The 12,669-nt window shown below is 49.1% G+C and overlaps 7 protein-coding genes across 7 annotated transcripts; 5 read left to right on the top strand and 2 right to left on the bottom strand.

Annotated features, from left to right (window-relative positions):
- Positions 1-263: 263 nt before the first annotated feature.
- Positions 264-1,235, bottom strand: N7484_006856 (dihydrodipicolinate synthase family protein; the record flags this gene model as incomplete). Its single annotated transcript, XM_057117243.1, has 1 exon — positions 264-1,235. The coding sequence occupies one exon, from the start codon at positions 1,233-1,235 to the stop codon at positions 264-266; it is 972 nt and encodes a 323-aa protein (XP_056970278.1).
- Positions 1,236-1,659: 424 nt separating this feature from the next.
- Positions 1,660-3,108, top strand: N7484_006857 (Aspartate aminotransferase; the record flags this gene model as incomplete). The annotated part of the gene is made up of 4 exons (XM_057117244.1): positions 1,660-1,971; positions 2,033-2,513; positions 2,567-2,809; positions 2,993-3,108. The coding sequence occupies 4 exons, from the start codon at positions 1,660-1,662 to the stop codon at positions 3,106-3,108; spliced, it is 1,152 nt and encodes a 383-aa protein (XP_056970279.1).
- Positions 3,109-3,415: 307 nt separating this feature from the next.
- Positions 3,416-4,258, top strand: N7484_006858 (uncharacterized protein; the record flags this gene model as incomplete). The annotated part of the gene is made up of 1 exon (XM_057117245.1): positions 3,416-4,258. The coding sequence occupies one exon, from the start codon at positions 3,416-3,418 to the stop codon at positions 4,256-4,258; it is 843 nt and encodes a 280-aa protein (XP_056970280.1).
- Positions 4,259-5,205: 947 nt separating this feature from the next.
- On the top strand, positions 5,206-6,689 carry N7484_006859 (Amino acid transporter transmembrane; the record flags this gene model as incomplete). Its single annotated transcript, XM_057117246.1, has 2 exons — positions 5,206-6,573; positions 6,627-6,689. The coding sequence occupies 2 exons, from the start codon at positions 5,206-5,208 to the stop codon at positions 6,687-6,689; spliced, it is 1,431 nt and encodes a 476-aa protein (XP_056970281.1).
- A 994-nt stretch (positions 6,690-7,683) lies between these two features.
- Positions 7,684-8,292, bottom strand: aspf34 (cell wall protein PhiA; the record flags this gene model as incomplete). The annotated part of the gene is made up of 2 exons (XM_057117247.1): positions 7,684-7,940; positions 7,998-8,292. 2 exons carry the CDS (start codon positions 8,290-8,292, stop codon positions 7,684-7,686), a joined length of 552 nt encoding a protein of 183 aa, XP_056970282.1.
- Positions 8,293-9,595: 1,303 nt separating this feature from the next.
- N7484_006861 (uncharacterized protein) lies at positions 9,596-10,573 on the top strand (the record flags this gene model as incomplete). The annotated part of the gene is made up of 5 exons (XM_057117248.1): positions 9,596-9,743; positions 9,799-9,818; positions 9,878-9,914; positions 9,977-10,044; positions 10,094-10,573. The coding sequence occupies 5 exons, from the start codon at positions 9,596-9,598 to the stop codon at positions 10,571-10,573; spliced, it is 753 nt and encodes a 250-aa protein (XP_056970283.1).
- Positions 10,574-11,188: 615 nt separating this feature from the next.
- N7484_006862 (SMP-30/gluconolactonase/LRE family protein) lies at positions 11,189-12,249 on the top strand (the record flags this gene model as incomplete). The annotated part of the gene is made up of 3 exons (XM_057117249.1): positions 11,189-11,753; positions 11,802-11,934; positions 11,985-12,249. The coding sequence occupies 3 exons, from the start codon at positions 11,189-11,191 to the stop codon at positions 12,247-12,249; spliced, it is 963 nt and encodes a 320-aa protein (XP_056970284.1).
- Between the last annotated feature and the right edge of the window lie 420 nt (positions 12,250-12,669).

The following is a 12,669-nucleotide window of genomic DNA, read 5'->3' on the forward strand; positions in this document are numbered from 1 at the left end:
AAGATTACATGCAAGCCACCCAGGTGCACTGTCGGGTGTGATAGGGGTGCATTGGCTCTATGCACTATACATCAGGCGCCAACATTCGCTTTCCAAGCTCATTCAGAAGCCATCTGACACCCTCAACCCGACCGTAAGACCAAATCCCCACCAATCGGATGATTGTTCTCAAGACGAGTCTTCAAATCGATGATACATTTGTATATGCAGACAAAGCTCGTTCAGTTCATTCTATATGCTATCATAGATTCATCTTTAATCTCTTACAGGCTCTTCTCAATAGCCGCCACCTCTGCCATGACAGACGTCACCGACTTCTTGACAGCCTCTCCCACCGGCTCATAAGGGTGACGGGGGAGAAGCTTGGCCTCAGCGTCTGCGATGCCTGCCGCTACAGCAGAATAACAAGAAACCGCGTACTTGGTGGATGCGATACCACTCTTAATAGGACTTTCGGCTAGAGCCGCTTGTCTTTGAAGCTTAGTAGCCTCCTCCAGTTGACCCTTCTGATACAGCGCATAAATCCGGGACGCAGTCTTGGGGAACACATTGGCAAATGCGGCAATGCAACCAACGCTACCAGCAGCAAGTCCACCGATCAGGAAGTCAGATTGACCACCGAATGTCGCAAATTCTTCTGTGGAAAAGGTCCCGGCCAGCCGTGTAATCTTTCCAACTGATCCACAGGTGAGCTTCACACCCACCACATTCGATCGACCTCCATTCGCGGCGGCCGATTCGCGCACGACCGCTGTGATGGTCTCCGAATCCATATCCACCCCGTTGCACACACCAGGGAAATTGTACATGACCACGGGGAGAGGCGCCTTCGAGGCGACCTCGGAGAAGAATCGCTTGACCACGTTCATGTTGGTGGCCTTGCCAAAGTATGCCGGGGGAAGTACCAGGAGGTAGTTGGCGCCCGCGGTCGCCGCATCCTGGGCCAGCTCCAAGACTTGCTTTGTGGAGTGGGCTCCAACGCCCACCATCAAGGGGAAATCGGGTCCGACCGAGGCGCGTGCAGTAGAAACCAGCTGGGATCGCTCTTCGCGGGTAAGAAGGAATGCTTCGGAGTTCGTGCCGAGGATGACAAGACCGGCCAATCCAGTGCGCGACAGGTAGGCGAAGTACTTCGACTGTGCGGCCAAGTCCAGGGAGTCTGTCTCATGGTCAAAGAACGTAACTGCAGGGCACCAGACGCCTCCAGATGGTACGGGCTTCGTTGAGATCGCCATATTGAAAGAGGCTTTGCATACAAGTGCAGGCAGAGACGGGAACGGAGTGGGAGGTTGAAGCAGGGTTGGATGGTTGAAGAATGTTGGAGAGAAACCTTGGAAGAGCGCAAGCTATGACTTATTATTCAAGTCCCAGTTCAAGTTCCCCGCGCTAGATAGAGGGGTCATTACAATCACTGTGTAGTTCATTTCGGAGCGATGAGCCGACTATCTGGGTGGGGGGTTGTCGGATATACCACCCGACAGCTTAACCCAAACATCACCATCTCCAACGGCAACAAATGTACGGGCGAGCTCCCGCTATCGGGCTTTAATGCCGAGTTTCCTCGCGACGCGTTCCGTTTGCCCCTCATGGTACCGCACTTAATATATTAGCAGAATAGAACATAATTACTTCTATGATTGCTTCTTACAGCATCACGATATGGCTACCCGGGCAACATATAGCACCGGCTCCTGGTTCAACCGCGCCAAGTTCATCGCGCCTGACGCGATATTCGCGTTGACAGAACAATACCTAGCAGACCCGTTTCCACAAAAGGTTAACCTTGGACAAGGAACCTATCGTGACGAGAATGGCAAGCCATGGGTTCTTCCGTCTGTGAAGAAAGCTCGTGAAAGTCTCGCCCGGGGCTTACAACATGAATATCTTCCAATCCTAGGGCTACGAAGCTTCCGAGAAGAAACCGCCAGGCTCGTGTTAGGCGCGGAGCTCTTCAAGGAACAAGAGAGTAAAGTGCGAACCGGCAATCATTCGAGTGATTATATATACAGTATGTACTGACCAATGATGATAGATTGCAACTTGTCAGAGTCTCTCTGGCACCGGTGCCTTGCATTTGGCTGGATTGCTGCTGCGAGCTTGTCATACGACATTACCCAAGGTTTACATTCCTGAGCCTACCTGGTCCAACCACCACCAGGTCTTTCAGTCACTAGGCTTTCCTTGTGAGAGCTTCGAGTACTATGACCATGATACGAAGACCTTGGATATCGAGGCATACTACTCAATGTTGCGTCAAGCGGAGCCGAACTCGGTGGTCATTCTCCACGCGTGCGCCCATAACCCGACGGGCTGTGACCCGAGTAAGGAGCAGTGGCGCGAGATCGCACGACTGATGAAAGCCCAACAGCTGTTCCCACTCTTTGATTCTGCCTACCTGGGTTTCAACTCGGGCAATTTCGACGAGGACGCATTCGCGATTCGGCTATTCCTAGGTGAAATGCAGATGGAAGCGGGTGTATGTGTGTCCTTTGCAAAGAATATGGGTCTGTATGGTGAGTCAATCTAAGACAAGCAGTCACTGGTGAGCAATCTAACGTGGCTACAGGGGAGCGAGTGGGCAGCCTCTTAGTGAGCACAAATGACAAGCAGGTCGCGATGAACACGCAGTCTATGCTGGAAATGCTGCAGCGATCGGAAGTTTCAAACCCTCCAGCCTTTGGTGCGAAGATTGCTAGCCAAGTCCTGGCAAATGACGAATTGAGACAGATGTGGTTTCAAGATTTGATGACCATGAGTGGTCGGATTCGCTCGATGAGAGCAGCCTTGTATGAGAATTTGATTTCTTTCGGTAGGTCTTCGCATCACTGTTTGCGGTCGGTTATTCACGTATGCAGGGGCACCTGGGTCGTGGGACCATTTGATTCGACAGTCCGGGATGTTTGGATTTCTCGGTTTGTCTCGTGAGGTAGTTTTGAAGTTGCGAGGTGAGTGCCAGTGTGGGTTGCATGGATTGGATGCTAAATCGGGCCAGAAAAACACCACGTCTATGTCGCCGACAACTCCCGAATCTCCATTGCTGGGTTGAACTCTGGCAATGTGGAGTATGTCGCACGATCGATAACTCAATGTCTGAAGGATTTGGAGTAGTTCCACTGTGGGACTGATAGGAGGCGTTGTTATCAGATAAGCCCCTGATTCTGCGATGATAACTTGATAAGCAATATTTTAGAGAATGAGAAACGTCATGAACAGTTATGGGAGATGCGATGTCAGCATAAACCATCATGTGACTGCAAGTCACTAGTCAACTATGTATAGGCCAAAAATGACTCACACTAGCTCGAAATGTTTAGATGACTAGGATCCCATCTAATCCGTATCATACCTCGCTCCATTTGGGGCAGCTTAACATCAAAGCGAAAGTAACTCTCACCGCAAATCTCAATTTGCGGTCATGGCGGCCCCGCAGATATTTGTCGACGTACATACTGCCCGTATATGTGAGGAGGTCGAGCGAATGCATATCCGCAAACAAGCCGAAACATGCGCCCAGATCTATCCAGAGCAAAAAATGTCTATTTGGCAGCCTCCCAAGGGCGGAATTGGAATTCTGACCTTACCCATCTTGAAGGGAAAGCTTAATCGGGCCGTTGGATGTGGGAGTGACGGTCCAATCCAGGAAGATGATTTGAGAGAGCTTGAGTCGATCTTTGCTACTATTGGTCTGGGGTGTGAGATCCACCTCAGCCCTTTTGCATCGGCCCCGAAGGCATTGCTTTCTCGAGGATACACCGAGAGGGCAGTCCTCAGTACCTACTGGTATAATGTCAGGGAATGGGCTATGGCTATTCCGGACCGCTTCAGTGACATTGTGGTGCGGCTTGCAGAACCCTACGAAACGAAGCAATTCATCGAGGCATCCATCGCTGGCTTCCAAAGCACGGGTCGCTCCAGAGAATTGCTTGGGACTCTTGCAGAGCTGGCAGTTCGAAGGAAGGATATGTTGTTTTTTGCTGAAGTGGACGGCCAGGTTGCAGGCACCGCTGCGATGGCGACCATAGATACCCCAGATGGTAGAGTTGCCCATTTTTATCTAGATAGTACCATTGAGAGCTTTCGTGGACAAGGCGTTCAACTGGCTTTGATTCAAGAGCGGCTTCGGACCTCCCACCAGCTTAAGTTGGAGATGGCAACTTCGATCACCCAAGCTGGGGGCGGCAGTGCACGTAACGCAGCGCGAGCTGGGTTCAGAGGGGCTTACATAACCCCGATCTTTGTTGGACCTCGAGCATCCTAATGGGGATCAAACAACACGATGCTGAGGCTAGGTGGCACAGGCCTCTAGGCCCATGATGGTTAGAATTTAGAATTTAGAATTTAGAATTAGCAATGGTACCCCGAATCCCGCAATTACCCCAAATCTTGGTGTGCTCTAGAGCGACGCTACTCGGGGCGGTGCGAACGCTAGGCCCGATGGCGTTGGTGGCGTTGTCCCCAGACTTCCCAACCGCTTAATTTCCCCTCATTTCGGTCCCTGGTGCGCGATTTTGACGGGCGGAAGAAAGTCAGCCAAGAGAGGTGACAGTGACCGTCTTGCACAACCGGAACTATCCGGTGAAATGCAAGGAGAACAGGCATCCACGTGACGGAACTGGCGCAACGGGCGGCTTAGTCAGGTGAAAATTTCACTTCCATGAACCCTGCGGCGTAGATAGGGTGTGGCGTTTTTACACTCTTGGCCTAGAGTCTCACGAAATCTTGTTTCGAAAACCTCATATTCTTGTTCTGGACAGTCGCTTTTCACCGGTCAAATGCAGACCATGTCTTGCCCATGGTCCATTTCCCCGCAATGGTTGTAGAATCGTGGAGAAGATGGGCTCCATCCACTGCGTCCTTTTTTTTTCCTGGGGAAGCCAATGTTGCATTTCTTTTACCTAACAAGCCAAACCTTCTTATCGTCTAATCAGCCCGGGGCGTTTCGGGGCACAGGTTGAGTTACCTCGATTGGATGGTGGTGGGTCGATCCAAGCTGCAAACGGCATCTCGTTGGGCGGACGATCCAAGAGTGGAGCGCAGCGTCGCACTCCACGTTGTTGGAGGCAGATGGAAATTTCATTACTAAACGTAATTCCTGCCAGTGATAACGATTCCGTTTTCTTCTTATACCCGCCATCCTCGTCATCTTTGCCTCTCATCCCATTCCCCCCCCCCCCCTTCACCTCTGTCTCGTACCTCCCCATCATCATGGGCTACGAAGACGACTCTAACGGCCATGGCTCTGGAAAGTCTATGGAGAGTGAGAAGGCTTACGCTCCGCCAGCATTCGAGGGCACCATGCTGGGGGAAATGACTGATGCAGAGCGGGACGTCTACGATCACGGTATCAAGAAGTTCAGTCGCCTGGGCTGGAAGCGACTCACCGTGGTGCTCATCGTCGAGGCCATTGCCCTGGGTAGTCTGTCCATTCCTTCTACCTTCGCGAAGCTGGGTATGGTCGCGGGTGTGATTTGCTGCGTGGGTGTCGGCCTGATTGCCATCTACACCAGTTATATCGTCGGACAGGTCAAGTTGCTTTTCCCAGAGGTCGCCAACTACGCTGACGCGGGCCGCCTGATGGGTGGCCGATTTGGCGTTCGGTGGGGTCGGTTTGGCTATGAGATCATCAATTTCATGCTGGCTCTCCAGCTGATCTTCCTCACGGGCTCCCACTGCTTGACGGGTACCATTGCCTGGCAAAACATCACGAAATCCACCATCTGCTCAGTCATCTTCGCCGTGGTGTCTGCCATCATTCTCCTCCTCTTGGCCATTCCCCCCAGTTTCACCGAAATGGCCATTCTCGGTTACGTTGACTTTGCCTCCATCATTATTGCGATCGGCATTACCATCATTGGTACCGGAATCCAAGCTACAAACTCCACAGGTGGATTGGCCGCTGTGAACTGGTCTGCTTGGCCGAAAGAGGATCTGAAATTTGCCGAGGCCTTCATCGCCATTTCGAATATCGTCTTCGCGTACAGCTTCGCCATGTGCCAGTTCTCCTTTATGGATGAGATGCACACCCCGCGTGATTTCAAGAAGTCCATCTGGGCCCTCGGTATCACCGAGATTGTCGTCTACACTTTGACCGGTGCTCTGGTCTATGCCTTCGTTGGACAGGACGTCTCTTCTCCTGCCTTGACCTCTGCTGGAAATCTGCTTGGCCGTATCGCCTATGGAGTCGCCCTGCCCGTGATTTTCATCAGTGGATCGATCAACACCGTCGTCTGCGGTCGTTTGATCCACGGTCGCATTTTCGCCAACTCCCCCATTCGGTTTATCAACACCAAGATGGGTTGGATCACCTGGTTGACCACCATCACCGCCGCCACCGTTATCGCCTTCATCATCGCAGAGGTCATTCCTTTCTTCGATGATCTGCTGTCGATTTCATCCGCGCTGTTCATCTCCGGCTTCACCTTCTACTTCCCTGCAATGATGTGGTTTTTGCTCATCAAGAAGGGTAGCTGGCTTGACCGTGAAAACTTACTGTTGGCCATCGTCAATGGTGGAATCTTCCTGATTGGTATTCTGATCTTGGGTGCTGGAACCTACTCGAGTATCTATGATATTGTAAGCTTTCCGTCTGCTCTTTCGTGTGTCTGGATACTAATGAATTCGCTCAGATTAAAAACTACGACGACGGTAGCGTTCGGGGTGTCTTCACCTGTGGATCTCCGTCCACATAAGCGACATTTCACCTGATTGTTTATCTTCCTGGTTGGAGTATGCAGTGATTCTCGGGTATAGAATCCCTCACGGTGCAGGGCACGGTAGAGAGACTGCATTGCATTGATGATAGATGTCCAGTTCTGGTCGACCAGCTGGCTGTGTATATATAGCATTGAGACCTATTACATGTAATTGTTTTATCCACACTCTGAGCAATTTCAATCTTGGATTTAAGGGTGACTAAGAAGTAGAACATGCTGGCCCTATAGAATACAAACCAGAGGTCATGAACACCTGTGACTGATAATCGGCAGAGAGCAATCATCTAAAAGGACAAAGTCCTCTGCCGGTTCCGGAAGCACAACAACTGCCCAGGTGGTTGCACGGTCACTAGGCGCATCCTCTGCTGGTTTTATTAGCTTCTCATTATCTTCTGTCTTGGATTGTTTTCAGTCATTCTCTTCATGTGCGCTTTTAGCTCCTCTTGGCTTCATGGTCTTGAATCCGAATAATTTTCAGATCATTCTGCTTAGTCTGATCATTGCTAGCTCTGGACCGAGAAAACTCGATATATATAGTGAGATGAGGTGAGAGAAAAGGAAGAGAAATGGCAGAGTAAACGAATAGCTGTGATTTGGAGGTTTCCTTGGAGCTGGAAGGACTCACTTAGTCCACTTAGGTATAAACTGAGTGTAGTCTTTGAGGATCGCCTGGGATTGAGATCAAAGAGAAAAAAGAAAAGGAGATAGGAGCTATGAAAAGTCCCAAATAGATCGTATAGACAGAATAACATTGAATGTAGGCCAAGATGAATACGAGCAATGGAGGACAATGAGATCCCTCATTTCATCGTTCTGTACTGAAGTTTATGATAAGTACTGAAACTCCTCAAGATATACTAAATATTGACTATATTTACATTTTGAATGACTAATTGTAGTGTATAAAAGCATCAAGTGATAGGATTATATTTCTTTATGTAAATTACATTTTCAAGTGACAAAAACATGCCTACTGGGTGTAGACGCAACCGTTAGGGTTGGAAGTCGACTCGACTCGAGCAGCAATGCCAACGCAGTCCGAGTTTCCAGCAGGGTTGGCAACGCCAGCGTCGGCCCAGATAGACCAAGCGCCATCAATGCTGTTGGGGCAAGCAATCAAGTCGTTACCGTCGAATTGGAGGTGGCCATCCTTGGTTGCCCAGCCCTTGCGCTCGGCGTTCTTGGGTGCGGGCTGAGCACCTGTGGTATATCCGATCTTGCCCTGGCCTATATATTGATCAATGGTTAGTAGGGTTCAGACGGGGGAGGCGATGGAAGTCTTACCCATTCCTGAGCGATCAACGTAGACCTCCTGAGGAGTAGCGGACTGATCATAGAGATACAGGGCTCCGTCGTTCAGGTAGAAGGTAGCGTCTTGTTCTTTGGGGCGTGCGCAGCTGGCATCCTGGGACTTGAGACCGGCAAAGATACTGCTCTTGGCAGCATTGAAGCTGGAGTACTGTACGCCGGAGCCAGAGTGGATCGCGACGAGGCCGAAGGTGTTGTTGGACTTGGTGCTGGGGAGAGCAGAGGCAGTGGCTGCCAGAGAAGCAGCGAAGAGAACGTTCTTGATCTGCATGGTGATGATTGGGGCTGATGAAAGCGGGAGAGGATTTAGATAGAGTATGTGAGCTGATACAGTAGATGAGTGAAGAATTGTATTTGAGATCAGGGGAGCGGTGCCTCTTTTATATCTGGGGTCGGAACAATCGCCATTTGCTTTCACGGAAGAATCTTAAGACATCATCACTAGTCTTTGCCGTTATTGTCTTGGACTGTCATTTCATGTATCATCTGCATGGGAGCCTAGTACTCCACTATGAGAACTATTCTTAGGGGCATGGAGTTGTCTCCACTGATCTACCTACCGAGGTTGAGACGTTTTGGAATTGAGCTTCTTTTTACTGTTGTTTTGCGCCCAAGTCAACTCTGGCTATCCATAAATCGATTTGCATTTTACGTAGATCTATTTTTGGCCATCAAATCCTTCCTGAATATCTGTGAAGATACAGTGGCAAGGTCACAGGGCGGTGCTACCGGTAGAAATTCGGTGAATCCCGACGAGACCCTGAATGCCCCACATGTCTTTGGAGCCCACTGAAGGAGAGTCCTGTCCAATCATCGTGTGCAGGTATGTCAAGCCAAATATGCATGGAAACTGGTTTCACGGAGGTTTTGCTCGAAATGTAGAGCCAAGTGCTTCGGTTAATTTGAGCATCGGCTCGGCTCTCTGCAATGTTATCATAATGACAGGGTGTCTTAGAACCGGGCGGGACTCTGGGGTCTGAAGAGTATTTTGTTACTTTAACGTCTTTCAAGGTTGGTCGGTTGCTGCAGAGTCATCATTTGCCGGGAAGGAGAGCGAATTTAGCCGGCTTTAGAATCGCATGGCGGGAGTATTGAAGAAAGAAGTCGGCTCCGAAACTTCTAAGCTGAGAGGGTAGAAAGAGAGCTCTTTTGATAGCCTGAGGCTCAGGTAGTTCATTGCCTAAACTATTGAATGCAAAGGCTTGGTATGTTCGCATGGGCCGTCAATAAAGAAACCTTTTCGGTGTCTGTAGACTAGAATTGAAAGCGAAATGTGGGCGACACGGAAAGCGAGATAATCCAAGTCTTATCGGAATAGTTAAACAAGACTTTTTAAACTTTTGGCTTTCCACGGTTATCTAGGATAAGATAGTCGGATCTCCGATCTCGTTCGATCCCAACGTGAAGGGTGCCTCGATGACCTCATCATTATCCGTAGGTTAACCCCGACCTTGATACTCGGTCCTATCCCCAGTCTTGCAATTCAGAAGCTTCAATGAGCTGCAACTGCGGGCTATGTTGCAGTTTCCATCTGAAATTGAGAAAATGGCCCTCCTGGGTGCGAAGCGTCAACCATGAACCACTGGCTACAGAAACGAGGCGAGGACTTGGATTCCATCAGCCTGGCCACCCAAATCCTTTGTTTCAGTATAATCCCACCCCTGATAGCTCTACGAGCTTTTGCCAAATATAAATTACGCCTCGAGTTTGGGGTAGATGATGGTATGTGTTCTCCTTAATGCGGCGCTTCTCTCTGCTAATCTAACTTTGAAATCAGCATCATGTTATGTAGCATTGGTACGAACATCCCATCTGGACCTACAAGGACTTGTTTGCCTGAGCCTAACGCACAATAGATCCTCTTTGTGGGTCATTCCATTTCGACTTTATTCTGTAAGGGAACTATCTCAAGCCAGCCGGTTCTAACAGCAATGCTAACCAATCTTCTGGTGCAGATACTTATGCTGGAGGCACAATTTCTCATGGCGTCTATACCACGCGGGATCATGAAATTAAATACAAGGTATGTAGCGTGGTAGCCTCCTGTGAAGGAATTGTACTGAAACAAGAAGATATTCTATATTGCTACGCTGTTTTACGTGCCCATGGTTCTTTGCGTGAAGACCATGCTGATTTATATCATGATACGGCTTTGGAGTCCGTATCGTGGAAAGGTGATTGCCCTGTACAGCTTTTTGGCCTTTATCGTCACATATTACACAGTCATTCTGTTCATCAAGATCTTCATCTGCAACCCTATCCACTTGTTCTGGGATGTCAATGACCACGATGGAATGTGTTTGAATCGATCCGTCATCATCATTACCGACTCGGTCATCAGTGTCATCACTGACCTAGCAATTCTCATCTTTCCTATCGTCCTAGCTTGGACATTACATGTGCCTGTTTCCAGGAAGCTATACGTCATTGCGATTCTTGGAGCAGGAAGTATTGCTGTCGCTTTCAGTATCTACCGATTGGTGCTAGTCGTCAGTGAAAGGAATAGCACTGATGAGATTGATGTGTTCATGCGCGTGCTATTATCCGAGTGAGTGTCTTACAGGCTGGTATCTGAGTCGTATCTAATTTATACAGTAATGCAGAAGGGGGCCTAGGACTCATTTGCGGATGTATTCCTAGCATCAACAAGCTATGTCGTCGATTCAGATGCAGCGAAGGATGCAGCGAAGATATCACGGAGGATAGGGAAGGGATAGTTAAATGATCTCTGTGCGAGTCTAATCAAATATATAAACTAAGCCCATTGCATCCTTCCATGAACAAACATGAAGCTTCTGAACCTCTTCCACCGGTGCTATGTCAAGTAGACATTGAAATTTCCCGCCTATCGGTCGTGTACTACAGTAGTCGCATGCTTCGCGGGTAGCCAGCGACGCAAAGACATGTTGGTGCGATTTGGCCTTTTCTGCTTGTATCGTGGACTGGCAATCTAAGAATGTTTGGAGAGAGATCACAATACGGTAATAATCCGTGTGGTGCCGAAACAACAGATCTGTGATAAGACCGAGTTGCCCCGTGGTTTGCGTGGGATGAGACGCGGGATGTCTCCTCCGAGGAACGTGACAGCGGGATACTCCTTTGAATACATAAGTCCCAGACGAAATGAACGTCCTTTGTCCCAACATTCAACAGACCCCGGTATCACAATGGCAGGCCTGGAGTCGATTGATGGTGGAAAGAAATGGTATTCTTGCCCGGAGCCCATGGTACTTGGTGAAGCTCCGATTTTCAGAGCAAGTGACTCGACCCTTCATTGGGTCGACTGCCTTTCCGAGCCCTCGAGACTTTATATCTTGAAGATTGATGACTCAGGTGATGCCATTGGGGAAGCACGAGTGCTTGAACTTGAGGATAGTGTGACCGTGGTCTTTTTCCGGAAGAATAAGCCTGGTTATATTGCGGCATATTATCAAGGAGTCTGTTTTATCGACGAAGAGACGGGGAAAATGGATATTATCAAAGAGATCATCCCCACCGCCGACCGTGATGAGCTTCGATTTAACGACGGTGGCATTGATGCCAAGGGGCGATTCTGGCTCGCGGAGATCGATAAGAAAGCCATGTCATTTGGCCCAAATCAACTCTCAGACAGTTATGGAACACCTCGGGGGCGTCTCTGGCGGTACGATCCTGACGGTAGCCTCCACTTGATGATCGAAGAAGGAATCGTCTGTGGAAATGGGCTGGGCTGGAGTCCAGATAACAAAACCAGTGCGTATCCACCTCTCCTCCAGTATTGACGTGCTAACAAGCGATTAGTGTATTTCCATGACTCGGTGGCGATGGTCGTATGGAGCTATGACTTTAACCTGGAGACCGGCAATATTTCCAACAGGCGGTTGTTGATTGATCGGCGCGATTCGTTTGGGGAACCGGATGGCATGGTAGTCGAGTACGTATACCATTCAATGCCCGTGATCTCCGGTAGCTAACGCCCATCAGTACTGATGGTAATCTCTGGATTGCAATGTTCGACTCCAACCGAGTCATGGTGTTTAGCCCAAGTGGCCGACACCTGAAAGATATTGTTTTCCCCGCCAGAAACCCCGCGTGCACCACTTGGGGTGGCAAGAACTTTGACATCATTTATGTAGCTAGTGGAATCATTCGTCGTGGAAAGCCAAATCCTGCTGATGAGGGCGGGCATATGTTTCGTTATAAGCCGACTGACGCGCGTGGTCAGCCCAAATACGAGTTTGACGGCTGATCATTCTGGTCGACATAAACATTTACAAAATGAATTTGTTCATCTATGGTAGCTTGACTAGAGTGGGTTGCTCTGGGAGAATTGTTTTACCAGGGGATCGTTCTTTTTATATCTACGTATGAAGATAGCAGTGCATATAATAGTCATCCGACAGATTGGAGTACGCGTGCGACATTTACCCGATTATTTCCATCTTCAATGATCAATATTCAACTTGAATACTGGGGTATTTTAGTATTAATGATAATCAGCCAAGGTTGAGAAGCAATGCCAATGGATCCCGCGTAGATTATCCCACGCAACACTTGATAAGTTGGATGCTTTCCCCACTTTCAATGCAATGTTATCAGGGCAGACTTCGGTGATGATAGGACAGTTTTGATCTAAAGTGAGGGGTTATTAGACATTTAACATCCGTCA

Source organism: Penicillium longicatenatum, assembly GCF_028827895.1.
Source record: "Penicillium longicatenatum strain IBT 33135 chromosome Unknown contig_4_segment0_segment0, whole genome shotgun sequence".
Lineage (NCBI taxonomy): Eukaryota > Fungi > Ascomycota > Eurotiomycetes > Eurotiales > Aspergillaceae > Penicillium > Penicillium longicatenatum.